The sequence below is a fragment of the Antedon mediterranea genome, chromosome 3 (genome assembly GCF_964355755.1).
Source record: "Antedon mediterranea chromosome 3, ecAntMedi1.1, whole genome shotgun sequence".
Lineage (NCBI taxonomy): Eukaryota > Metazoa > Echinodermata > Crinoidea > Comatulida > Antedonidae > Antedon > Antedon mediterranea.
Window position 1 is genome coordinate 8592334 of NC_092672.1, and position 26690 is coordinate 8619023.

Consider the following 26690-nt stretch of genomic DNA (forward strand, 5'->3'; position numbering starts at 1 on the left):
TCATTGTGATCAGTTTGACAGGAATAAACAGAGAATGTCAGGTCAGATGAGGATGTTTAAAAGAAAAATAAAATTACAAAGAATGATTACCTCGCGCGCCTTACTAAGAGTCGACGTTGAAGACAAGGTGATCTTCTCCGGGGAGTTTACTCTCTTTATTTTCGGTTTAATTAATAACGACTGCTCGATGTTTGCCATCTGAAAAATGGTCATAAAACAAAACGGCCATTTTAAAACTTTGCATTGATATAAAATACACAATTTACACACTATTCCAATGTTAGCATTTTCCATTACAGTCGGTCTCATCTTCCACAAACTTATAAAAACAAACGCAACAAAATAGAATATAATTAAAAATTATAAAATAAAATAGTTAATGAAAGAGGATGATCTTGTTTTCAGATTACTTTTTGGTGGTTGTTAAAGCAGTACACTTATTAGTAAAGACAATTTTATACTGTAGAGGGACAAGACTGAATAGGTAAAGTTGACCAAATTTTACAGGTTTATGCTTGAATAATGTGTTTGCCTTGTATTATCCATGTTTTAGTTTCCTAATTCTTTATTAAGCCAAAGTTAAATTCTATAATCTCAGGCAGGCTGTAAAACAAATACTATACCTACCTAGTATTAACACATTAAATTAATTGACAGATCATTCAACACGATCCTCATTAAATACATTATGTTTTAAACATTACTCATATTATTAATGTATAAAAATTACCCTAGTAAACTTTCTTTCACCTTTCAAACTGACCTCATAAAATTATTAATCACAAATGTATCATGGTGATTAGTTTTTGCTTAAATTTTTCTAAGTGATGGTAGGCGGGTGGGGCATTAGGGAGATATCATTGCTGGGGCAAGGTTGCTAAATCCCTGTGGTATACCAATCATTCAACCATACATACGAACGTTGAACATAGCTTTCAAATATCAAGTCACTTCTATTGAGGTTGTCAATTATTAACCACCTTTGTAAATAATGATTAACTTCCCAGGGTCCGGGGCCCATCAACGGGGTACTATTCCCCAAGGACAGGGAGAAGAACGACGACTCCACAGATGTGATTACCGTATTCGAGACACAGATTCTACGTTCGAGTTCATTCATTTATTTACATGATAATCAATTTATTATTTTTAGGATTTACATGATGTATTATGTGCAATGAACTGTGACGGAGTGCAAAAACAGGGATTAGTATGGGGTTAAGATGGTCGAAAAGGTCAACACACTTTAATAATGGTAAAAAATAAGTCGGTTAAGATGATGGCAGGGTTCAACAGCATACAATAGCACTTCAATTCAAGTCATTGCCATTTTGATGTCGAGTTTAATTATTATTTTTCACATATTCTTCACATGAATGGAGATGATTGAAAAAATAGTGCCAAAGTAAATAAGAAAATCATAACAAAAGTGTGGCGATGAATAAAACGAAGTTGAGTTGAATGTAAGGTTAGTAATAACGTTTAGAAATCTAAATAATAAAGATGTAAAGAAAAAAGAATGATCAATGAAGCGAATCGTTGACAAATGCCATGGCAACATGCAGCTTTCCTTACCTCCTCCTCTAAACGGGAGAGCTTTTCATCATTGATTGTAGGCATCAATGAATCGGAACCTACAGATGATCCCAAGCTAGCCTGTAAAGGATAGAACAACAATCATACAAAAAAAACAGACATACAAACAAACAACAGTATCATTTGATCATTTATTATTGCTAAAAAAGTGATCAAACCTCAGTTTGTTCTATACTGTACACTGAAAATGAACAAGGACAACAATCACAAAAAAGTTTCAGAGTTAGTTTCCTTTTACAGCACCATTTTGTTAATATTAACGAAATAAACATATTAGTCTGTGCAGTACTTATACCACCACCAAAGAAAATAAAACCACCTTTGCTCAGTGAAGTGTATCTCATTTGCATATATTTACACCTGTTAGTAGATTGTTGAATATGATTGGATCCAATTTATTATTGAGTTCGGGAGAAATATGATAAAGGTACTGTATCTCATAACTTGATTATCTGTACCTAAGCTATATGATTTTTGCACAACAGGAAAATGTTTATTTTAAAACTTAATTTAAAGATATTGCTTTTAAACACATAAAATGATTTACTTGGTTAATAGAGCTGTCAGCACTCGGTCAAAATAGCTAAATATAAAACAAACTTACTCCTGAATAATTGGATATCTTGGATGAAGCCTGCGAGTACATGGAATCGTTACGATGTACGGATAACCCATCAACGGCCTCGTTGGTGTCCTTCAGATCAAACTGCTCATCTACACTTGCTTTGTCGCAGACAACGTACGCGTGCGAGTCGGATTGTAGGGGTATAAAGTCTTCATTGGTGTGATGAACATCTAACAGAAAAATGACAAGAAATTTATTTTAATCTATTCTTTTAGTATAACAAAACAATACTTAGATAAACTTTTGGAGATAACCGATAAATTGAATCAACTGGACTTTAACTGCGGCGATTGCACAAGAACCGGTGATTTCAATATGGTATGGTTTTAGACATTGTCACTTGTCATCAACTATATAAACAAATTATTATAAACTTAATAAAAAAAAGATGTATATTTGTAAAACCATCACTTTTGCCATTTGTTACAGAATATAGAAGTATAGAATTGATAGTGGCAACACTTCATGCCCTTCCTGGATCCATCATCTTTTATCTTAAGTATTTACCTTAATGACTGATAACATACATAAATATATAAACTTCTTAAATAAAGTTGAATGCATATTTGCCTTTGATATTAATTCATTAAGAGTTCCTTTTAGTATGTAGGAAAACTGATACCAACTAATTAAATTTTGGAGTTCGAAAGAACAGGTCGTAAAAAATTAAATAAAAAAAAAAAATTCTTCAGATTTAAATGGTGTACATTTTTGTGTATTTTTTATTGATTATTTTTTATTATGTTGAACTTGAGAAGAGGAAATTAAAAACATTATTTGAGTCATCTGTGCACAGCTGACAGGGATGTTAAATAGATGACTTAATTGCCAGAGAATCACAATGCCGTAAAACACACCTATAAAAATAAAATAATTATGAAGAAAAATTGCGAGAGACAAGATGACTGGGCTCATAATTAAAAGATTAAATTACATCTTGATTTAAAGCATCCTTTTCTATCGCATGTGACATCTAATTAAATATGCAAATTGACGGAGCATTTTCTTAGCGATGAATTTGGCTAAACATTGAAATGTACAGTAGCTCAAGTCAAGTCAAACCGATGACATCATGTATTAATCAGGAACTTTTTTAGAGATCGCAAGTCTATTTTTTTTATTTTTTTTATTCAATTATTTGAATATTTATGCAAAAGGCTACTTTTTAGATACACACATAATGTCATTCACAAACACAAAAACAAGACATGTGTGATGTGAATTTGTCATGATATAATGTCCATTTGGCAGAGTGCAGACTCCAGAGTGGAAATTAATAAATGCTCAAAGTAATCTTCATTCACCTAATATCACTTAACATTTCTAGTGACGAATTGAAGTCTAGTTTTACTGTTAAAAAAAAGCATTGTTACAATATATACTATAGCTTTCTATATACCTCCGATCTTATCCACTTCAAGAAGGCAGAAGAGTCTGGGGTCTGCATTTTTCATACCAAACTTCTTAAGAGCTAAGGCTAGCACTTCATCAACAGGTGTAGACAGCGACACGTTTACCAACTTTCCTTTTGGATTGTGCCCAGCTATCCTATACACAATCTGAGGATGAAGGAAATCACTTACTAGACCTATTTAGCAAAAAAACCCTGAGAAATGAGAGGAACATTTTCCTCCTTTCCAAAAGAAGGGAGAAAGTTTCATGCATTTATCTATATATAAATTTACATAAGGGCAAAATTCGGTAAATCGTGCGTTACTTCTGGAATGTTCACTCGATGGTTAATAGAAATACTACATCAAGATAAGGCAGCTGTCTACTTCCATAGAATCTTTGAAAGGTATTCGTTTTAGTTTAAGATGGCGTATTTAAAAAATTGTGCACATATACGAGTATCATATAGTATAAGAGATTTAGTGTTAGCTGTGTGTTGTTGTCTTGCGTCGCTAACCACCACAATAAAGTTCACAATGCCTTCTCCTCCTTCCATGATTCATTCACAATAACATAGACAGGTCTAACCAATGCAGTACCTTAATTGTGCCTCCTTGCGCTTCTCTCTGCCTGAGTTCAAAATGGTAAGATGTAGCATTGTTCCAGTTGTTTTGAACCATTAGAGGACATTCATCGTAACCTAGCTCACGGTCAGCAACTGCAATAAAATAATATTTACACTTTATTCAGCTATTTAAATAAAATTGTATTCATAAATGTGCATATATATATAAAGAATTGGTTGATAAAGTAGTGGTTTGTTTCCACACCTGTAATAGAGTTATTGCTGTTGGATGCAGGGTGAAATAATTTAAAAATGCATACATTGCAATATATTAAGGAGAATAAGTAGGTAATAAGTAATGCTAATGATATCTATGAGAGCAAAAATACTGAATATGACACATAATATAAAAATAATAAATTAATTACTATTGCAATGAATTAATACAAATAAACAAAACAAATTGAAGAATTGATTAAAATACTTTAAAACATATACAATTATAAAATGTTATTTATTGATAATTTGTCATGAATTTGATTAACAAATTTAATGAATATGTTCTTTATTAAATCATGGAGGCCAATATTATATATATAAATAAATTTCATTTAAGAAAATTCATTTTTATAAGGTAACTTTCTGACAATTAAAAATTAATGAAATATACAGAAAAAAAAAATTCTGTCGTATAGAAATAATGAAAATCATGCATCATAATATAAATAAAAAATGCCAATTGTTATTCAGTTTTTGCATCATGTAAACATGTGTACTTATACAATATGTCTAATAAATGAGAAAGAAAAAATATTGCACAGTTGTACATTAAAACTGGCAAGAATTATATAACTGTATTATATTGACTTGTATAAATACAAATTATATTTACCTGAGCAGTCAAATGCTGATTTAAATAGAAGGAATAATGAATATTAAAATAAAACAAAAAGGAAACGTTGAATTAATCATCACTAAACACATGGTGAAAATACAGAACGTAAATTTAAAATAATAATATTTAAAAAATATTATTAATGATAAACATTTCAAATGTCATGTTTCACAAATGAAATTAATTAAATGAACTGAAATAGGGCTATATTTAACATTTATGTTACATATGGAGTAGTAATTTGAGAGGTGAACCCAGGGACTAATGTTTATGCTCAGAGGAAAAGTTCCCAAAATTTTCTTTATTTAATATTTAATTCACGAGTGGCAAAAAAAAAAATATTTGACTGACAGCAACTCTTATTTTTAAAACTGCAACATTTGCCTGACTGCCAACACTAATTGCTGAAAGCTGTGGCCGTAATAAACTATAGTACTTATTCGTGTACAACGCTTTATCTATATGGTAAAACTTATTTGACCAAAGTGCTTATTCAACAGCAGCACCCTTTTTTAGAATGCAATGCTTCAAAAAAAGCACTTATTGAACTGCAATTGTAAACTTAGTCATCTGCAGCACTTATTTAATTATAACACTTTTCAATTGTATAACACTCAACGGCAGCACTTGTTCATCAGCAGCACTTATTTAACTGCAGCACTTATTCAATTGTCACACTTATTGAACTACAAAACTTACTCATCTGTAGCACTTATTCAACTGTAACACTTATTCAATTGTTACACTCTTACTCAACTGCAACACTTATTAAACTACAGCACTTATTCAATTGTAACACTTACTCATCTGTAGCACTTACCCAACTGTAACACTTATTAAATTGTAACACTCTTACTCAACTGCAACACTTACTCAACTAAACACTTATTAAACTACAGAACTTATTAAATTGTAACACTTACTCATCTGTAGCACTTATTCAACTGCAACACCTATTTAACTATAACTTTGAATTGCTGTTTATATTCAATTGCAGTTGTTATTAAACTACAACTCTAGTCTTTTTCAACTGCAAAATTTTCAACGCTTATATTATATTATATATTATATATATTATTAAACATAAGTTGTTATTTGACTTATTTTGTACTTATTCAACTAAGACTTACGTCTTTCTTTATCAGCACTCGAGATGCACACCTCTACTATGCCATATAATCGTGGATCTTCCATTTTATTCAGCTGCTCTAAACAAAGTTTAATGACCTCCAGAGAACTGGTCATATCAATAACTTTAATGGACACACAAGTCGGGCAGCCTAAAAAAGAAAAAATATGATTAATATTTAATCATGATATCTCAAAATTGTTTTTTAATATCAATATTATTCAACTAATTGTCCTGTTTTTTCATAATGCCCACGCCCTGTTTGATTCAACATTGTTTTTCTTTTGTTTGCCTGATTATTGTTATCAAGTGAAACAGTTGACAAGGAATATTGGTTTAAGTTTATCAGATCAGAAAAAATATTACATCTTTCATGGCCTACACATTGAAAGTAAATAAAGACATATGGACATTTCCCACACAGTTTAGTCAGCCAAAAGAACAATGAAAAAAGTTGAGAAAAAATAGAGATTTTAAGCGATTGGATAAAGTAAACCCCCAACCCCTCCCATTTCCTACATCTCATGATAAAGATTAGTATCTAAAATGTACAGTGTTTGAATATATGTCCTAAGTATGAGGCTTTATCTATTAATCTCGGAGTAAATTGTAGATAATCTCCAGTAAAAAAAATTCTACTAAAATAAAAAAAAAATGTGTTGTGTGTATAGGAATGTGGCTGGGCATCTATTTAAGAACAAAAAAATCCATTGGGTTTTATCCAAGGAGGCGTTTATTCAAAGTGGGGTGTTTAGTGAAATAAATATGCAGTAATTTTCTTTATTTTTAATATCAGAAATCTTTAATAAAGAAACAAAGACGGAGGAAGAAAATGAACAAAGCTAGGAAATGTGAGAAATACAAATTGATAAATGTACATAAACAAGTCTAGACTTTAAAATGAATACGTTTGATTTGTGCAAGTCATCCACTGGGAAAAAAGTATAGACATTATCATTCCAAGCCTCCGTACTTTACTACATTTTAAGTGAGAACATTTTAATGATGAATTTCTCAAGTGAATCGATGTTAGGCTATTTCAGTCGTAACGTTTGCGATCTACGTACCCGCGTCAATTTAGACACATGGGACGTGTTGTATTATAAACTAGCTGTAAACAGTCTCGTTCTGACCTGTATTTAACGTACTTTATTGTTGAAAAGAAAACGAAACACTTAACAAGCTATACTTCACTCATCAACAACTTCCTTAAATGATTTCAATTTAGGGAGAAACAACGTTTGATTGGGTACAATCTGTTGAATGCACTTATTGAACATAAATATAATGAAACTAGATACAATGTGTAACATTATAAAACTATGAACCAAGTTAAAACAATTAGTTGTTAATATAACATTCAACTTTTAATGATCAATTGTAAAGTTTGACTCCTTAGGTTATGGAAAAACTATTACATAATTGCTCAATATATCAACGTTGTATTTCTAATGGTCATTTGTAAAGTTAGACTCCTTAGGTTATGGAAAAACTATTACATAATTGCTCAATATATCAACGTTGTATTTCTAATGGTCATTTGTAAAGTTTGACTCCTTAGGTTATGGAAAAACTATTACATAATTGCTCTATATATCAACGTGGTATTTCTAATGGTCATTTGTAAAGTTTGACTCCTTAGGTTATGGAAAAACTATTACATAATTGCTCTATATATCAACGTGGTATTTCTAATGGTCATTTGTAAAGTTTGACTCCTTAGGTTATGGAAAAACTATTATTATTTGCTTTATATATCAATGTTGTATTTCTAATGGTCAATTTTTAAATAACTAAAGGAGTCAGACTTAATATGTAGTCTGACTCCTTTGGTTATAGGAAAAACTATTAAAATTAATTGCTAAATATCAACGTATTTCAAATGACCAATTACAATTCTGACCCTTAATAAAAAATGGTCAATACTACGTTGATATACATGGGCTATATGTAGCATAGATAAAGTTTTTGTCTCTCTCTTGCTAACAGACTGACCATTCCTGATGGGTTGTGATAACATAAAAGCTTAAAATAAGGGTTGAAACGTCTGATAGTGCCGACACGGAGAGGACGCCTACAAATAAAGCATCACCGATGAAAGACTGAAATCAGGGAAGGTTACATTAATTATGCTAGGAACATGTTTTGATAATCCGTAAATCCAGAATGGGATAAATACGCCATTTATATAGATAATTAATACCTTTTTAAGCCAGACAGAAAACCCCATTTAAAATCTTTTAAGCATACAATTTAAAATGGTCTACCTTATGATTTAAAAATAAAATGCTATGACTTAATTATTTAAGTTCACCGTACTTGGTTAAAATAGTCGGTGCTATGAAAAAGTGACGCCAACTGTTCCATGAAAGATACAGATTTTTAAAATCCCTAAAGCTTTTTAAAATCTTCATTTAAGCTAATAATTCTATTTTAGAGGATATGGAATATTTATTTTAGTAGTTCCTAAATTCTTTGAAGACATTTAAAATTCAGATTTAAATCTATGTCTACTAATGAAGCTTAAAGCCCCCTTCCCTACGTTTTTTAGATCTAATTTAAGGTCACAAACTATATTTAATGTAAAAATAATACTATATGGTCCTATTGCGATAACATTTTTCGTCTTTAAACGGTTAAAAATGTGAAAAATAAGTCAATTCTAATAATTATAGCGGCCCGCTATAAATCTCAAAATGCATTGCGCGCAGATTGATATTTTTGTTTTTCACCTGTAATTCGCCCACTTTTCGATCGATCGTGAGGCCAAAACAAATGGAAGACTCCTAACTTTTCAGCGAAAATACCGGGTTTTCCCCAATTTGTATCAACGGAGTCTGGCAAAAATAGAAAGACAATTAATGCAGCAACTATACAACGTCAGGCTAGGTATATAGCTAGCGTATGATGTTCGTACGTTACCGATGTTTACCAGCTAGGCATACAAAACTAAGCCTAGCTAGGCTAGGCCTAAGACCGTCCACGAGAGGTCGATCGCCGTGAGCTACTTAGGTAGTGCATTGTTTCTCACTTTTTATCATAATTTACCATAACTAGATGGCACGCTCGCTTCGCTCGCGTACCATCTAGGTCGTGCCCACAGATGGTTCTCGAATACACAGTATTTCCAGCGAGAAAAAAATGGAGATTTCAAACAGTGTACGTACCGCAGGACTATAATACATATTGTCGTTTACAGAAACGAATAAATATACACAATGATTTATGTAGTCAACCAAAATTAGCACCCTGGGAATTACTTCCGAGAGAAAAACAAAATGAGTCAAATTTTTTTATTTGGACTCATTTAAACAAACCCAATTTGTGTTTTGTATGTAACATTAAGGGTTGAGGGATGGGGGAAGAAGATGGGTACAAAGAGGAAACATTTTAAAATATATTCTTATCCACTCAGTAACGAAATATTGTTTTTAATGTTTTATAGGCCTATAAATAATATACCACTAAATACAGTAAAACATTTACGATTTAATACGGTACTTTGTTAAAACTCTCACTGTCATAGTCGATTGAAATAGTAAAGTACACCACTACGACGTTTATATATTTTTAAATTATTAATTAATACAAACGTTGAGAAGCAACTGTCAGTAATAACATTTATTTATTTGTATATTATATGTTTATAATCTAACAGTAGGGCCTACCCACACTCACAGTAATAAAGTTTATTTGTATATATTTTTATATTACATCTAACAGTACCAACACTCACAGTAAGAAATTTGTGATTCAAATTGTGATCAAAAGTGGTTAATACCTTAACAGTATTGTACAGCATTGCAATACTATTTATGTTTATTCTCCAAGGGGGCCCATAAATCTAAATCTATACCTCTATGGTTAAACCAAATAATTTGGAATGTTTATTTCTATATTATATGTTTATAATCTAACAGTAGGGCCTACCCACACTCACAGTAATAAAGTTTATTTGTATATATTTTTATATTACATCTAACAGTACCAACACTCACAGTAAGAAATTTGCGATTCAAATTGCGATCAAAAGTGGTTAATACCTTAACAGTATTGTACAGCATTGCAATACTATTTATGTTTATTCTCCAAGGGGGCCCATAAATCTAAATCTATACCTGTATGGTTAAACCAAATAATTTGGAATGTTCCATTCATCACAAATCAATACATTTGTAAAAACGTATATTAAATGTATCAAAATAGTATTTTTTAAAGAAAATCGGCCTGTCTTCAACATTATGATGCTGTACTCGAACTGTTCAACCGGTTTTCAGCTATTAAAAACAATTATCGTAGGAGGAGATAGGAAAATGCGAAGCCTCCTCGCATTTTTGTGGCGGGTATTTTTCAAGACGGACATCCATTAGACAGTGTATACCACGATCGGAAAACACCCCTATTTGGGGCAAATCGTTGAACCTAAATTCGTTTTAATCGTCAATAACTAATTATCTAACTTAATTTAATTAGTAAACAGGGTTACATCAGGTGGTTAAAATCAGTACCGAAAGTACCAACCAACTTTATATACCACCGTGTAAAAATTCTAGAAGTAAGGCGCGATTTACCGAATTTTGCCCTTACGTAAATTTATATATAGAAACGTACATTTAAGACAAGGAATGACATGGTTTAATGTTTTTAAAGTGATATATATATATGTATTATTTTCCAAAAAACGTCCAAAATTGCAGGGAAGGGGTCTTTAAGTGTTCAATAGTAGGAATATTTCCACTCATTAAAAAACTGAATGTTTTATTCAACTCGGCACACCTTATATTTTAACAAATTACAGATTATTGGTTTTCATTTTACAAAAATGAAAGTACAAGATTTAAAATTAAAATAGAAAGAATAATACTAATTATAATTTTTACAGAAATTTTAAGAAAAATATGTAGCTTAAATATATTTTAATAATCTTTCTAACTTGTTTTAAATATCAAAATCTTATAATTTATAATGATACTGTACATTTAAAATGCTTGTCAAAAAATAATTGCTAATCCATGGACAGTATTTTACAGTTTTATGATGTAGCCAATTAGATAATTTATTTTAATTAATAAAAAAACTTATCTATAAAAATGATAGCTGTCCCGATCTGTATTGTATCAAGCTAATGTATGTATGTATGTGTGAGAGTTTGATTTTGTTTTCATTTCATTTATTTTGTGTCCATGCGAAAATACAATACAAAACATGGACAAAAAAAAGAGGAAAAAACACACTACCAAACAGAGATAGGATTCCTATAAAGTGAACTTATAATCACTATCTAGTAGGTTTCCTCATTGTACTGATTGGATAAAAATCATTTAGAATATAATTTTATAAACATTAAAAATGTATAAAAAATACTGTATTAAAATATTATTGCAATATAATTCAATTCAATTCAATTTTATTCAATACAATAATGGACGGTTGTAATATAAACTTAAAAGTAAAAAACAAAGCTCAGGATGACCCAATAAAACCTTACGGTTTATTTCCGTTGGGGGTCCTATAAAAATAAAGGCCATAAATAAATATCGAAATATATTAAAAAAGAAGATTGCTGGATACTAAATTATTTTTTATTTTTCACCATTGCAGCTTTAAAAATGTTTTGGTATTTTGTGTTTGTTGATTTTTGTTAAAGGATGTACCAAGTGTGCCACTGTTTACAATGTGTTTTTAGGCTGATCTACCCTAACTAAGAAACTATTCAACAAAATATTATTAATTTCATTGCAAAAAACTAAAGACTGGTTAAAAAAAAGAAAACTTAACTAAAGAAGAAAATAAAGTTATCCTTGGTTATTTCAAGACATCCTGTAGCGAACATAATTTAACTTCCATCTACTAAAAGATTATGAAAATTAACTAATTAGCATAATTGATGAAAAGGAAACATTTCAACAATTCCTTTATTATTAAAATGATAAAAATGTCTTGTATAAAAAAGGAAAAGAAACAGTTTATCTCCATCTTACAGATGTAATATTATTGAATTCATATTTTTTGAATTAATGAAATTTGAAAATGATTTAGGTCATAAAAAAGAATATTCATAATTCATTAAAGAAATCTGCTACTTCATACATTTCTGGTTTTAATTAGTAAAATTATGAATAATTAAACATAAATATTGGTTATGAGTTCCCTGATTGTCGGGTGAATAAATCTAGGATAAACTGAGAATTAGAAAACTATGGAATGTTATAATGGATCAGGGTAATACAGATTACCGTACTTGTTTTTATAATGACCCATTTATTTAAACTTTAAGAATCAATTTCTGCAAAAGATAGAAAAAAGCAGGACTCTTCATTCTACCACTATACCAATCATGTGGAGCTGTAGCTTGATGATAATGTGCTTGTCTTACAATCCCAGGATCCGGGGTTCAATCCTGACCTAGAGCAAGAGTTTTAACTCACGACTCTTTCAACTCCACTCCCTCAAATGAGACTTAGTTTATCAGTACGATAAATTATTAAATAGTTTATCCACTATCCATCACTTGTATTTGGCGAGGCACTGGCAGTTTGATATGTATGAAAAAAAAACAACAATATCAACCAATCCAATTAAACACATCAGGTGCTTTGATAATTAAATTGCACTACAACCACCCATGGCATTTTCATTGTACAAACTCATTTGACACACATTTCTCTGTCACTCCTCTATCCAGGGTGTATTTAAAAGGGTAAGTACACAAAGCCGAAAATAACCTACACCCCTTCCTTCACATTTACAATTTTTCTTCATCGTACGATAACTGTTTAATGTTATTTTAACATTTAATTAATATCTGTGGAAAACATTAATTCAAATGGCATTCTATACTTATCTAAGGTTTCATAGCGGAAACACTGAAGCCAACTCAGTCTCCAATTGTTAACACATTCTTAAAATGATATGGCTATTGAAATTAATTGGGGGATGATAGCAAGTGATCTGAACCCCATCTTGACCTTGGTGCGCTACTATCTTTAGGATACAGTATACATGTTGAAAACTAAGTACGTTCTTAGCACCGAAATAGCCTTGTGTAAGACATGCGTTTGATAGATATTTTCCCCTTGTTTTACTTTGAAAATGATTTTAACCGAATTTGTTAATCAAAACAGTATGTTTTTTTCATGCTTTTTTTTAATAAACAAATTACTTGCTGAACCAAACATTTAAATATTTTATTAAATATTAATCTAATAAATCTGTTTAATCTTTATAATAAATATTTAATTCCGAAATATTTTGGGTACCTTAGAAACATTATATTAACATGATAATAAAATAAAAATGTTAATGTTTAAAACTTTAAAGATTTTAATTCTAATTCTGTACTATTACTGTAATGAGGATCCTTTGACAAACCATTTTGAAACTCGTTTTATTTTTAACTATTATCTATTAAGCTATTAAATATACTAAAGGAACGATAATAATGAAAGCAATTATAATATATGCTATATATCTTATTTTTTATTTTATTTTAATTTTATGCACATGCGGCCAAGGATTACCAATAGTACATTAATTACTGTCCTATCAGATAGGTGGTAATCCCGCTGATACAGGGGATACTTTGTATCACATAAAATTACTCCTAAATGGTGGTATCAGTATCATCAGTGGTACATCCAATTTGTGAATCTTTATGCGGTTGGTAGATGTTTCAATACATCAAGTACATCTCCTCTAACAGTATTTGAACCAAGAATTATGAGATTGATAGCTAAGGTATAAACCACCCAGCATGCTCTATTAAGCTATAACATGTTTGTAATCCTAAACCTTTTGCATCTTAAATCCAATTCTAAAAAAAATATTAAACACTATCACAGAGTTAACAAACATTGAAACATCTACCATACTACTGTATAAAAAAAGCGGAAGATGTTACAAACTGAATTTATCAAGCTTCCTCATTAAAGATGAAAGCGGTCAGTCTGATGGCCAACACCCTTGACCATCAGATGTCAAGAATATTTAATATATATTTTATATATTAAGGATATTAGGTAATAATAATATAACATATAGACTTATAAAAAGGCTGATTTTAATCTATATTAATTTGGTTTTATTAGATTAGAACAACTGTTATGAATGTTTAAAATAGGTCATGATATTTTTAGTAATAATCATATTAAAATATCAAAACTAATTACCTATGTCATGTAAATTTTATAATATTAATTACTATTACAAATTATAATTATTTATTTTATTATGATTTAAACAAACATGATAAATATAAATAGACGAATTTGTGTTATGCTTAGTACAAATCAATTATTGCTTTATTAAGATCATTTTTTTTTTTTCATTTTATTTATAGCTCAGTGTAAATGGATGTTACAACATAATAACTTAACATATTAGATTAATTATTATTAAATGTGGCAGTATCAGATTAGAATCTGACAAATAATTTAATGAATTACGCATGTAAGGGCGTGTGGCACAGTGTGAATAGGCATTGGAATGGGATTTTGCGACCAACCCTCGTCGCACTTCTTGTGTCCTTAGGCAAGACACTTTACTTATGTTTGCCTCTCTCCACCCAGGTACAATGGTCTGGTAGGTATTGCACTGATAGCTGCATAATCATCAGAGCTGTCCATTTATGTTTCATCCAATGATGCATGGAGAAATAAGTTAGAACTTATTTCTCCATGAATGATGTAAAGCTCTTACAAGATTTGAGAATTAGGCGCTATACAAGATTGACATTTATGTGCATAGGACCAATACGCAAGTCCAATCTGAAGGACGAGGCAGTTTAGTTAACTTAGTTGTGCATCTCACATAGAGATTATAGATGAATCTCACAAAACATTTTACATGATTTGATTTCCAATATTTTGTACCTTCTATCAATTGACCTACATTTAATAATTATCACAAACAAACATAAAAAAAAAAAAAATACAAATAATAACTAAATCATCGTCCTTGAATGAATAATCTCTAGGGTGAGGGAGGCATTTTTTTGTTTCCCCGGGGGTAGGGTTTGGCATGCTAACGCTTGCCAAGGTAAACACTGAAATTGTCAGTAAAGTTGCCAAAAACGCTGTTTATTTCCTTACGATAAATATTGTATGTTATATTTGGGAAATTATACATATTAAATAAATTATTTATGAAGTTATTATGTCACTTTTTTGTGTTTCTAACATGTTTGTCAACCTATAATGGAAATGAGATCGGGAAATATATATATATGTAAGAAATCCTGATTGATAATTTTACTTGTTTATATACTTATTACATTTTTTAAACCACAATCAAGATTCAAATTTTCCACTCTTAAATTTGTATCTTTGTCTATATATAAAGTATATAGACATCACAAATAGATAGCTTATGATTGGTCAAATTATATGTGTTGGGCATTATTACACCCAAAGTATTAATGGAAATTATTATAGACATATATTACTAGAAACTAAAGCTTTACATATTTCACCTGTATTTGATATTCATACTCTTTTCTGATAGTCTGTTAATAGTTTTTGAATTGAAGTTTTTACATAGAAATTAAATAATAATTAAATAGAGAAAATTAAGACTCAATGTTCCTTATTGGCTAACAGTGATCACCTGACCACACAACATGTCACATGACGTCAGAAACAACATATGAATGATGCAATAACATAACAATATATGATGCATGTCTTCATGCTTTTATAATTATCTTTCTATTATATACTAGTATTTTTATAAAGACAAAAAGAGCCGGAACATCAATGTGGAGAATTTTATTTTAAACAGCAGGTTTGAATAAAGGAAGGATATATCTAGTTTACGTATATAAGCTCTGTACATTTGGGAACAATGCTTGGATGAAATCCAAGGGTAATCTGCGGACATTTCACTCAATTTTATTTTAGAAATTTTGTTTTTAAAATTACCGAATAAATTATACAAGTTCTGAAAACGAATGAATGAAGTATAAAACTTTCCTTGTTTTTTTTATATAATTATCATTGATCATGGGTTATGTCACAGATTACAATGTCGTCTGCGGCTAACAAATTCAATGTTGGCACGACTATACAACTTACTTTAAGAAATAAAAATTACGAATTTAGAAAAAGGTTTAGGAAAGTTCTAAAAAACTACTATTAGTATACAACATAAAGTTAAATTTAATATACTGAATAAATAATTATAAATAAAGTCTTAGACATTTTTAAAAAACAAAATATACATTTTGTTGGTAAAATGCTTATAAGTATGACATAATATTCCAAAAATAGATTTTTATCTATGACTTTTATTACATTCTTTACAAAACAACCAAATATTATTTGAATATATTACTTAAAATTTACTTAAAAGGTAAACTTTTGTAGACTATTAAAAGTAACAGACTCTGAATATGAGTTGTAATGTTACCTAAGAAAACATATCCGCTTCACTCAAGTTAGCGCCTTGGAAGAAGTGGGACTTCCAGGAAATAAGAAATTTCTTTTTAAAGTTTACAATGAGTTCAAGATCGTGTTGTTTATTTTTATCCTATCTTTATTCATTAATATCATTACAGAGTTTATTTTTAGTAAATCTAAATAAGGTTTATTATTACTAGTTGTAGGATGTTTATGTTAAATATTTATGGTAGAAATAATTAATGTATAAACTTTTATTTGCCTTTTAAAAAATTGTACCCTTTTTTTTATTTCATATTATCATTTACAAATTATAAAATTGATTTATTATCATTTACATGTTATTGTTATGACAGTCATTCCATCTTTAAAACCTGAGGAAAAGATTAGTATTACTTTAGAGTTTCCTGTTTTCAGTTTGCCTTTTAAAAGTATAATAATAATTAAAATATAATTTAATAGTAAAATTTAGGCTGTAAAAAATTCTTCTAAATTTGTAATATATTATATTTGAACCAATTAAGTAACTCGCTCATTTTTTCATACATAACATCTAACAGCCAATTACAGGATGGATAAACTATCATGCTTATCTAGTCTCATTTAAGGCTTAGGGAGTATTATGCAGTCGTGTTAGAACCCTTAGACCTTGGGATTGGAAGGCAAGCACTTTAACCACCAAGTTTGTTACAGCTCCATGCCTCTATTACATTAAATACCTTGAAAATATGAATTTTTCTAACTGATAAGTTTTAATTCTAAGGTTAAATTCTGTATTTAATTGAGTTGAAAAGATTCAACCTAGAAAACGTCAGCCAAACTGAGATACGGATCAAACGTATCTTTAGATTTCCTGTTTAGCGCACTAATGACCCTAAATGACCCCTACACGTAACTATAAATTGTTTTTATTTTCACAGTTTTCAAATATTTTACATGTGTGTTTTATCTTTTATTAATGTTTCATTGATAAATGAGTCATCTATTGAATGGTGAATATTAACTAAATTTTTAATATCGTATTTACATTGTTTGTTTATCCAAAATCAGGATCACTTTTTACTTTCATTTTAAAACTTTTTTGTGAACTCTTTTCCACAAGAAATGTCTTATGTTTTAATACATCTTTTTTATTTTTAATACCTACCAGGATAAATGTTTGCCTATTAAAGACAGATTTGTGATTTTATCTAGGGCATGAATTTTAAACTTAAGATATCTAAATCTAATCTAAAAAGATCACTAAGATAACAAGATCACTAAGATGCATATCTAAGAAACTGTCTAAACGAAATTAGAAATGTCATACATTGAAAATAAAATATTATTTTAACCATATTTTATACAGTTAAATAAAAGTACTAACCTGTTTCATTTAGGTCCGACCAAACTTGGACTGAAGCATTCTCTTTGCTCTCTCGCTTCCATGGTGTGATCACTTCTTTGAGCTTAGAAAATCTAAGACAAAAAGAAATTATTTTCAAATTTCAAAATCACATTATATAATAAAATAACAGTTTTTCAGGAGAATGATTGGTTTATGAATTTATAGAATAGAAACACAACCGATTTAATTTAAGTTTTTCATCATCAAGAACAGAAATGTAATAGAATATAAAGATCATTACACCAACCCTCCTTTCTTCTTTCGTTCTTCACTGTCACTTCTTCTAGCCTTCTCACTGCCACTGCTCTTGGTGCTACTAGCTCTACTACTGGTTGCACTTGGTGGTGGGTCAGAGGGCATCAGATGCACCCCACTCCCATCAGAAGACTGCAGGACAGTCACAGCTGCAATTAGTTTCTCTTTATCATATCCTGACACTTTATCAATTGCACCTAAAAAGGAAAAAAAGTTTCCATTACAAAAAAATAGTGTGAACAAATCAATTTGCAAGGTCTGAGTTTCAGTGTTAATAATTTATTTATTTATTTTATTTATTTCATCAAAACCAACAGCAACGAAAGTTGCCACTTATGAAACAGAAAACAGATACAATAAATACTTTATATGAAGCAAACTTGAATAAATAAGTAAATAGTAAAAAAGTAGCCTATTGAGCACGATTATTAAAAAAAATAATACAATGAGTCTTGAATGAAGAATAACTATTAAAAATTAAAAAAAAATATCAACATTAACATTAGACTCACTTAAAAAGTTATACAAGGAAGGCAAGCGTGTCTGAAACCCCTTTTCGAGACATTTACTCTATTAAACGGAACATAAAAAGTAGACTTGACTTTGTTTTACAAGAAGGAGCATGTAAACTGAAAAGAGAGTAACAGTTGCAACTAAACAAACAATTGACATTCTTATAAAGAAACATTAAATCAGACACACTTCTTCTAAACTTCAAGACCATTATTAACAACATCAAAACGTTTACAAAGAAAGAATTATGCTTAATAGATGAAGAACGCATGTTCACGGAGGCTACATAATGTCTAAGAGAAAAGAACAACTTTAGTTTGAGCATTGACAAAAACTGTATGGACTCATGTTCAGACAATGTAGGCAAGACATTGGCATTAAATAATAATAGTATCAATATTCTCAAATTTATTCTGTACATGCCACTTTTAGGGTATGACACAATAGCTGATAGGGATCTGTACCACTTTGATCTCACCCTACCTTACACCTGTATTCCCCCAATGGCCAATTTACGTGTCCTATGATGCAGTGTTGATATGAACTTTTGTCACCTGGAGGGTTTTCTCATTAATTTTAAAGGGGTTAAAAAACTTTGTTAAATAATGCCTACACCCATGCCAAGTTTCACTTCACCCCTTCATGAGAAACAGAATGATAGTGGTTACATTTAGGTACACTTTTGTACCTGTAATATTCAGTAAACATGACATAAGAAATACCTTGAACTATGGTTGTTTATTTCAATTTCATTGAATTTCCTTTCTGTTATTTGGCACAATTGAACAACTATTAAAATTACTAAATAAAATCTGATCAAACAATGGCTTCAATTTAATAATTTTTATGGTAATGATGCCTTCTGTAAATAACAAAGTTGCTTCAATTCTGTAATAGACAGACAGCTCAGAAAGTGTTTTCTTCCTTTTTGTTTTTTTATTCTAACAATCCACATGGGAGATTTCTTATAAAACTTGATACACATGTGAGTCGGTGACTGTCAAATTCTTTAGTCATGTGCAAACACTTTGATACTCTGTTTACTCTGGATGGATGTTTTTCCATATTCTTATGTTGGTAATTTCCCTTCCGATTGATTCATTTAAATGTCCATATGCATATTTCCACATGTTGTCCAACTATTTCCTATGGAATGTTACAGTATAAAATCTGCATTGTCTTGCAACAACTGATTCCATTTGTGATCAACAACCGGAAAATCCTCTAATCGCCATCAGAAACGGTTTACCCCAAACAGAAACTTGCCGGTGAACATTGTCTTTTGTGGTTTTGAAAGTAAATCAACAGGGAACTAAAACATCATTTTAAACTAAATTGTTTTTTAAATGTTGAATGTGAGTTATGGACAAACAAAAATAAGGAAAAAACAAGTAAATCGGTACCACTTGGCACATCTGTGACAAGTTTTGGTAGCAATTGGCAGAAGAACTAAATTTGAACTTTGGCATATGTTTAACACAGAACCTCTCAAAGACAGGCGTTAGTTTGACAGTTATAATACACTGACACTTCAACCAAACTGATTAATGAAGACTGACCAGTTTATTATAACATGAATAAGAAAATACAAATACGTAAACCATGTAAAAAAAAACCGTGCCATTTATCTGAGACAAATTTGAAAATAAATATATACGTTGTGTCTATATGTCCTTTTATTATATTTTTATGTAGAAAAAAATTTCAACATTTTAGAAATACAATTCAAAAGACAAGTCAATAAATATAATTTTAAGAAATTTTAGAAATAAATTGCAAAAAGTCATCCAGGAAGTACAGGGAACATGAATGAATGCGAGAAAGACGGCAAAAAGACTTGTCGAGACACAGGTGTTCCTCACAAAACGAAACACGTTCTACAACGCTTCCTTTGTGGCGTCAATGTTTCCAGTTGAAACTTGTCATTCTACTGCCGAACACCTTGCTAATTTGTTGCAAAGTTTTGGTGTTATTTGTGGAAGATTTTATGTAAACCAGATAATAAATTGAGACAAGGTTGTCAAAACGCTAATCTGGAAAGTGATCATACACACGATTATTCTAAGAGGTTCTCATTTTTAATAATGGATGATGGATCGCAGATCAATTAAGGTGTCATATTTCATACTAAATCTATTAAAATAATATGTAGGCGAGGAGTAGAATGATCGTGTCATAAACATGGGGTCAATTGTTTTACAAGTTAAAATTAAAGTCAAAAAGTAATCTTGTTGCTTTAAGTCAAGTGAAAACTGAAGATGTATTTTGGAAGCTTATCCTTTTTTTTTAAAGAATTTTTTATAAATTTCCAAATATATTTACTAATATTGTGTAAGATAATTTTGTTAATAAACTCTTTCTATGCTATTAAACTATTTTGACAAAAAAAGTGTGATGTGCCCAAATTTGGTAGTGATGCCAAAATATGGTCGTGATGCCCAAATATGGTAGTGATATGTCCATATATAGGCACATCACATTTTGTTGTCACATAAAGTTTGATAGTGTAGACAGAGCTTAAGGTAAACTAAGATACTTTTTGCTAAGAAAGTTTGATAAATCTAACTTAGAATTTCTTCATTACCAAAACAACCCAAAACCATTGAGACATTTCTATGCAAAACTCTGAAGATGAAGCAAACTTTACAATTGGCTATTGGTTTGCTTAAATAAAAAAAATGAATACCTAAGTGACCACAAAAGATAAAAATGTAAAAAATTAACTTACGAGATTGTAAAAACGCACAGTGAAGCATATTAATTTTCTCTGCTGTCCAGCCACAAACAGAGTCCTAATACTAAATAATTAGTATCTGTACTATTGCATACGTTTTACCAGTACATTACATTTAACCACAATTAGAAAGAATTACTTGGGCGGGGTGGCCTAAAGGGGCAAGGGATATCCAGCTGACATAGATACTACAAAAATTAATTCTAAGCAGAGACACTATGCCAAAAGCTAACTGGACTGAAGGTCTTAAGACAAGTTTTATCAATACATTGTGTCAGAATAATTAACAAAATTAGTTGGAGATGCTAAGAGGTAAAATAGTTTATTTTATCTGCTTCCCTTCTTAATTACTGCCCATCAACTCATTTGAAGAAATCATGATTTATTGGTGAAGAAGTTCCGATGGCTGGATTCTTTTCTTCCTTAACATTTCTTCCTTAACACAACTCAGCAAAAATATTAACATAAATATTCAATTAAGAAATGAAACAAAGAATACCATTCAGTTAAAAACATATTACAATATCCTAATTTTTACTTCTTAAAAAATCTTTTTGCCATATATTTCTAAAATTTCTTAAAATTACATTTATTGTCTTGCTCAAAATTCATTTTAAATTGTATTTCTAAGATTTCTAAAAAATTGAAGATGTTTTTTCTCGCTGAAAAAAGTGATCTTCTTGCATTGCATTGCTTCAAAATTAAAGATGTAAAAATTACAATTACAATATCATAATTTAATGTGTTCTTTTTATCATAATTTTCAACATCATTTTATTGTTTATTCTTTATAGTACAGGGACATTTTTGAAAAATGGCCATAATACTACAGCCTCATTTTCTATATTATTTATATTTTAAACTGTGCTATTTTTTCACCAATTAAATAGGTAACTTATCACCACTGAATTGGTCCCTATATACACATGTTAATTAATATTGCCTAATTCACAAACACATTTCATGTTTTAACGTATAAATTAATCTTCATAACAATTATTAACATTAAAGTCTGTTAAACATCCTACCAAGAACATACTAAGTGAACTAGTTACAATGTTACATGCTAAAATATAATAGCAATTAATTAAGTATTAATATTTCTTTCCTGTAAGTGGATATGACAAAAATGCAAGGGGTTAGTTCAGAGCCCCCTTTAATAATTGGTTCCAATTAAACTCCATTATGATTAATTGAAATATAAATTAATTTTGACTGTTTATGACTTTAACAAATATGGTTTTGTGTTAACTATTCAGATATAAATATTTCTATGGTTTACCAGAGGAATTAAATTAATTGGGAAAATGAAAAAATACATTCAAAACCCTCCGTTGGGAGACCCCTATTGAGGGGACATTCCTATCAAGGAGACACTTTCCCATGAAATGAACAACGGTCAATATAGTGTTTAATATTAAATATAGCCAACTCCTGTTCAGACACCCCTATATAGTAATTTTCCCATGAAACAATAAAACAATAATAATTAATATATATACAATACAATATTGTGTTTAAATTGTATTGTATCTATGTTTCTAAGCTTAAGAAAACAAATTTCATTTATGTAATATTATGTGACAATAAATTGAATCTTGAATCTATACAATATGTTAACATTGCAGCCAAATCCTATTTAGGCCATCCCATCCTCCCCCATGGACACTTTGTTGGGTTACTACTGTAATATCAGGACTAGTTTAAAGAAACAAAACATGGTTCAACAATTGTAAAGATAGTTCACTTAAAACAAGCTTTACTTCAGAAAAGAGAATATTTAACTCTTTTAATAATTATTTTTTTCCACAATTATCTGGAACGACACGATAACTCAATATTTGAATTTCCAACGAGACCAGACTAAAGAGAATTAAACATAAAGCTACTTTACTATTAACTTGACTTAACCTAGTTTCTAAAATAAGCACATCTTAAACGTACTGGTTTTACAGACACACAAGTATGTGGTTTTCTGTATTTTTCAGATACTAAACTGCCATGTAATCTAGAGACATTTAAAATATTTAAAAAATAACCATAAAGGAAACAGTTGAAATCGTTAACCAAAATAACTCATTTCATCATTTCTCTTAAAAAAAAAAAAATTAAACTGTGTATGCACCACACAGTGTATGTTAGTAAAAAGGTTCATCTGGATCACTGTTACTCCACAAAACAAATTAAGAAGTCTTTTAGTTCACCCAAAAGACAAAATAAAAAATGATGACAAATCTGGTGTAATATACCAAGTAAATTGCAACAACTGCGAGAAAGCATATATAGGAGAAACAGCCAGAACCTTATCCACAAGGATAAAAGAACACAAAGCAGATGTCACTTCACATTGTACAGGGATCCTAACACGTTCAGCCAGAAATTCAGCTTCAGAAATTGTTCACAACTCAGCCATCACCGATTACATGACCACTCACACTCATTTACCAAATTGGAACGTAAAAATACTAGGCACAGAATCGTCATGGAAAGACAGGAAAATAAAAGAATCAATAAATATAAGAAAACATGGTAACACTATGAACAGAGATGACGGCGGTTTGGAACTCCCAAAATTGTACAACAACTTACTAAAGAGGAGGCCCCGACAATCCCATTTGGGAAAACCTGAACGATCTATAGATGGCACTATACCATATACGAGATCTAATGGTAACAAGTCCAAGTCACAGAGACTCACTCATGATTAAGCTGCGTCGTTGACCAGCAAAAGCTAGAGTAAAAAACGTAAGTTTACGAATTTTATTCGACTTTGGATCATCCAAAAGAAAATTTACTTAAAATACACAGTGTATGCATGGAAAGTGCACAAGTTAGAGCCAGTGGAGCAGTAGCCTTCAACAATGAAGTTTAATCCTAAAAGGAAGAAACTACTACTAAGAATAAAAGTTGTATCATAAAGAGTGAAAAAGAAAACAAAACAACCAATCAAAACTAGCAAATTCTGAGAACTAGGCAAATATTGACACTTTCTTTATATTTATCACAGAGTCATAAGAATAGGGGAAACCCCATGGCTGGTCAGCCTATGACACTAGACTAGAGGTCAGCATCTACTATATGACATTACTGTAGGTATATAGTGAGGATGGAAGGTTACCAAATAGTTTCTGTTGAGCACATACAGACAATACTATACATATTAAAGTAAAAAAGTCCACTTTTGTTAAGTGTTCCCTAACTCTCTCCATGCTACACATGAGTGTAATGGGTCTTGAAGTTGAAAACACCATTCGTATACATTGTAATTTAGCAAACTTACATCAAACTAAACACTTAGTACAATTTAACCAACCCTGTGTAGACCCCTACAATAAATATCAAAACTACCTATTAGCCCCAAATAAAAAATGACCATCAAATCTTGGCATGATCACAGCCAAATGACATTGAAGTGACAATTATCATAATAATATGCCAAATGAAATCACGAAAGACCTCCAACAGATATGATTTAAAAAAACGGAATTTCTTACAAAATTCAAAAGTTGCCAGTTCATTGAATCCTGACATTGTCCGTACGGAACAGACTTCCTACCTATATGAAACACATCCGGAAAAACATATGCTTATGTTGAGTATTTATCAAATTTAATTAACTTTTATTGGAATAAATGTTACTGACATTCAGTAAGTAATTAATGTTATTTTGCATCTAGGCGTGTTATGTTGCACAGGATACTATGACTTGCCCATCTTTGTTATGAACAGTTAATGATTTAATGTAGAAATAAATGACTTTGGCATCCAAGAATGTGTATTAAAAAAGAGATGGGCTGTTGGATTTGGCAGGTACAACATTTTAGCTTGGGCTCTTTCAGGCACACTGGGAATTTTTCCTGCCTTATTTAAAGTAATTTTTTTGTAATTTGTCAACTTTTTAACAAACAGGTGTCAGTTTTATCTCTTTATGTATTCAATTGAAATGAACAAATTCATGTCAGTATTATAGTATTAGTACACACAAATTTTAAAACTTTACATCATGTTCAATGAGTTGCTGACTTAATGCGGTTCTGCCATAAAGTCTTCCAAAATTTCCGCCACAGCTCCCCTGCTAATTCCTTGATGAGGTTCATCCAGGTTTTTCCTATTGCTTGTTAATTTTTTCCAGAGTACCATGTCTTTGTAACTTTTTAATTTAATTGGTTAAATTGCTGATCATTTAGTTTCTTAAGGTCTGGATGCTTAATTAATAATATTAGGATGAACATGATAATATTTAATAATATTAAAATTTGGAACAACTACTTACTTATACATTCTTTTTCTGGGACATTTGCCATTGGATTGTTGATCTCATATATCTTGGCCAGCAGAACTTCAAGATGGTCTCCTTGGATTCCCATAGAATCTAAAACATTACAGTATATTAAATATTACTACTACAGTTGAATGTGTATAGATCATAAGATCATACATCGTCATCTAGGTAATGCTAAGTAGCTGTAGGCCTATAGAAAACATTCATGTATGTATTTCCATGAATATAATGTATGTTTAATTGTTTACAATATAAACTAATAGATATACATTGCATCAGTTTCAGTTTATAAAGCACAAATAAAAACTCTATAAAATATCAATGAAAAGTATCCTAGTCTGGTTGCATTCATAATTTAAAATACTTGAATATTATTATCGACAGTATTTTTTAATTATTAAACTGTCCATAATAATTTTGTTTACTTACCTAGCAACTGCATGTCGATATTCATCAAGTTCTTTCCAGTCACATGATTTGCTGAAATAAGAGCATAGCATTGACATTAGACTCAATGACTATACATACAACATTTAGAATCAATCAATCATATTGGGAATAGATGTTCTTCCTGATCTCTACTTACTATAATAACATTATGGTAAGCAAGCAAAGAATTGTATGTACCCTCTAGTTATTTCAATTGAATGTGACTTGTGAATCAAAATCAAATATTCTAGAAGTTTAATAACCAAAACACAAACATATACAGTAGAGTAAAATTTTTTTCTTTTTCTCAGATTCAGATTCGATTTATTAAGTCATTCATACTTAATATAATGATAATTGTTTTCTTGGCAGAAAAATACAAGCAAAATACACACATAATATTTACATTCGTGATCAACTTGGAACAACAACTACTGATCATCTGCCTTATGACAATGTATGTACTTGCTTTTCTTCATTACTAATTTGTTTCC

The 26690-nt window shown here is 30.2% G+C and overlaps 1 protein-coding gene across 6 annotated transcripts in view; it reads right to left on the minus strand.

Moving 5' to 3' along the window:
- Positions 1-26690, minus strand: part of LOC140044774 (uncharacterized) — a 74114-nt gene that overhangs the window by 11796 nt on the left and 35628 nt on the right. For 4 of the 6 annotated variants that reach the window (XM_072089428.1, XM_072089424.1, XM_072089429.1 and 1 more), the window contains 11 exons: positions 26197-26247; positions 25759-25857; positions 18231-18435; positions 17963-18054; positions 6204-6353; positions 5071-5085; positions 4213-4331; positions 3621-3780; positions 2201-2391; positions 1576-1656; positions 91-198 (listed from right to left, as the gene is read on the minus strand). In XM_072089428.1, coding sequence (XP_071945529.1) covers positions 91-198; positions 1576-1656; positions 2201-2391; positions 3621-3780; positions 4213-4331; positions 5071-5085; positions 6204-6353; positions 17963-18054; positions 18231-18435; positions 25759-25857; positions 26197-26247 — 1271 coding nt within the window. The remainder of the gene's footprint in view (positions 1-90; positions 199-1575; positions 1657-2200; positions 2392-3620; positions 3781-4212; positions 4332-5070; positions 5086-6203; positions 6354-17962; positions 18055-18230; positions 18436-25758; positions 25858-26196; positions 26248-26690) is intronic. The other 2 variants (XM_072089425.1, XM_072089427.1) reach the window with 2 other exon arrangements.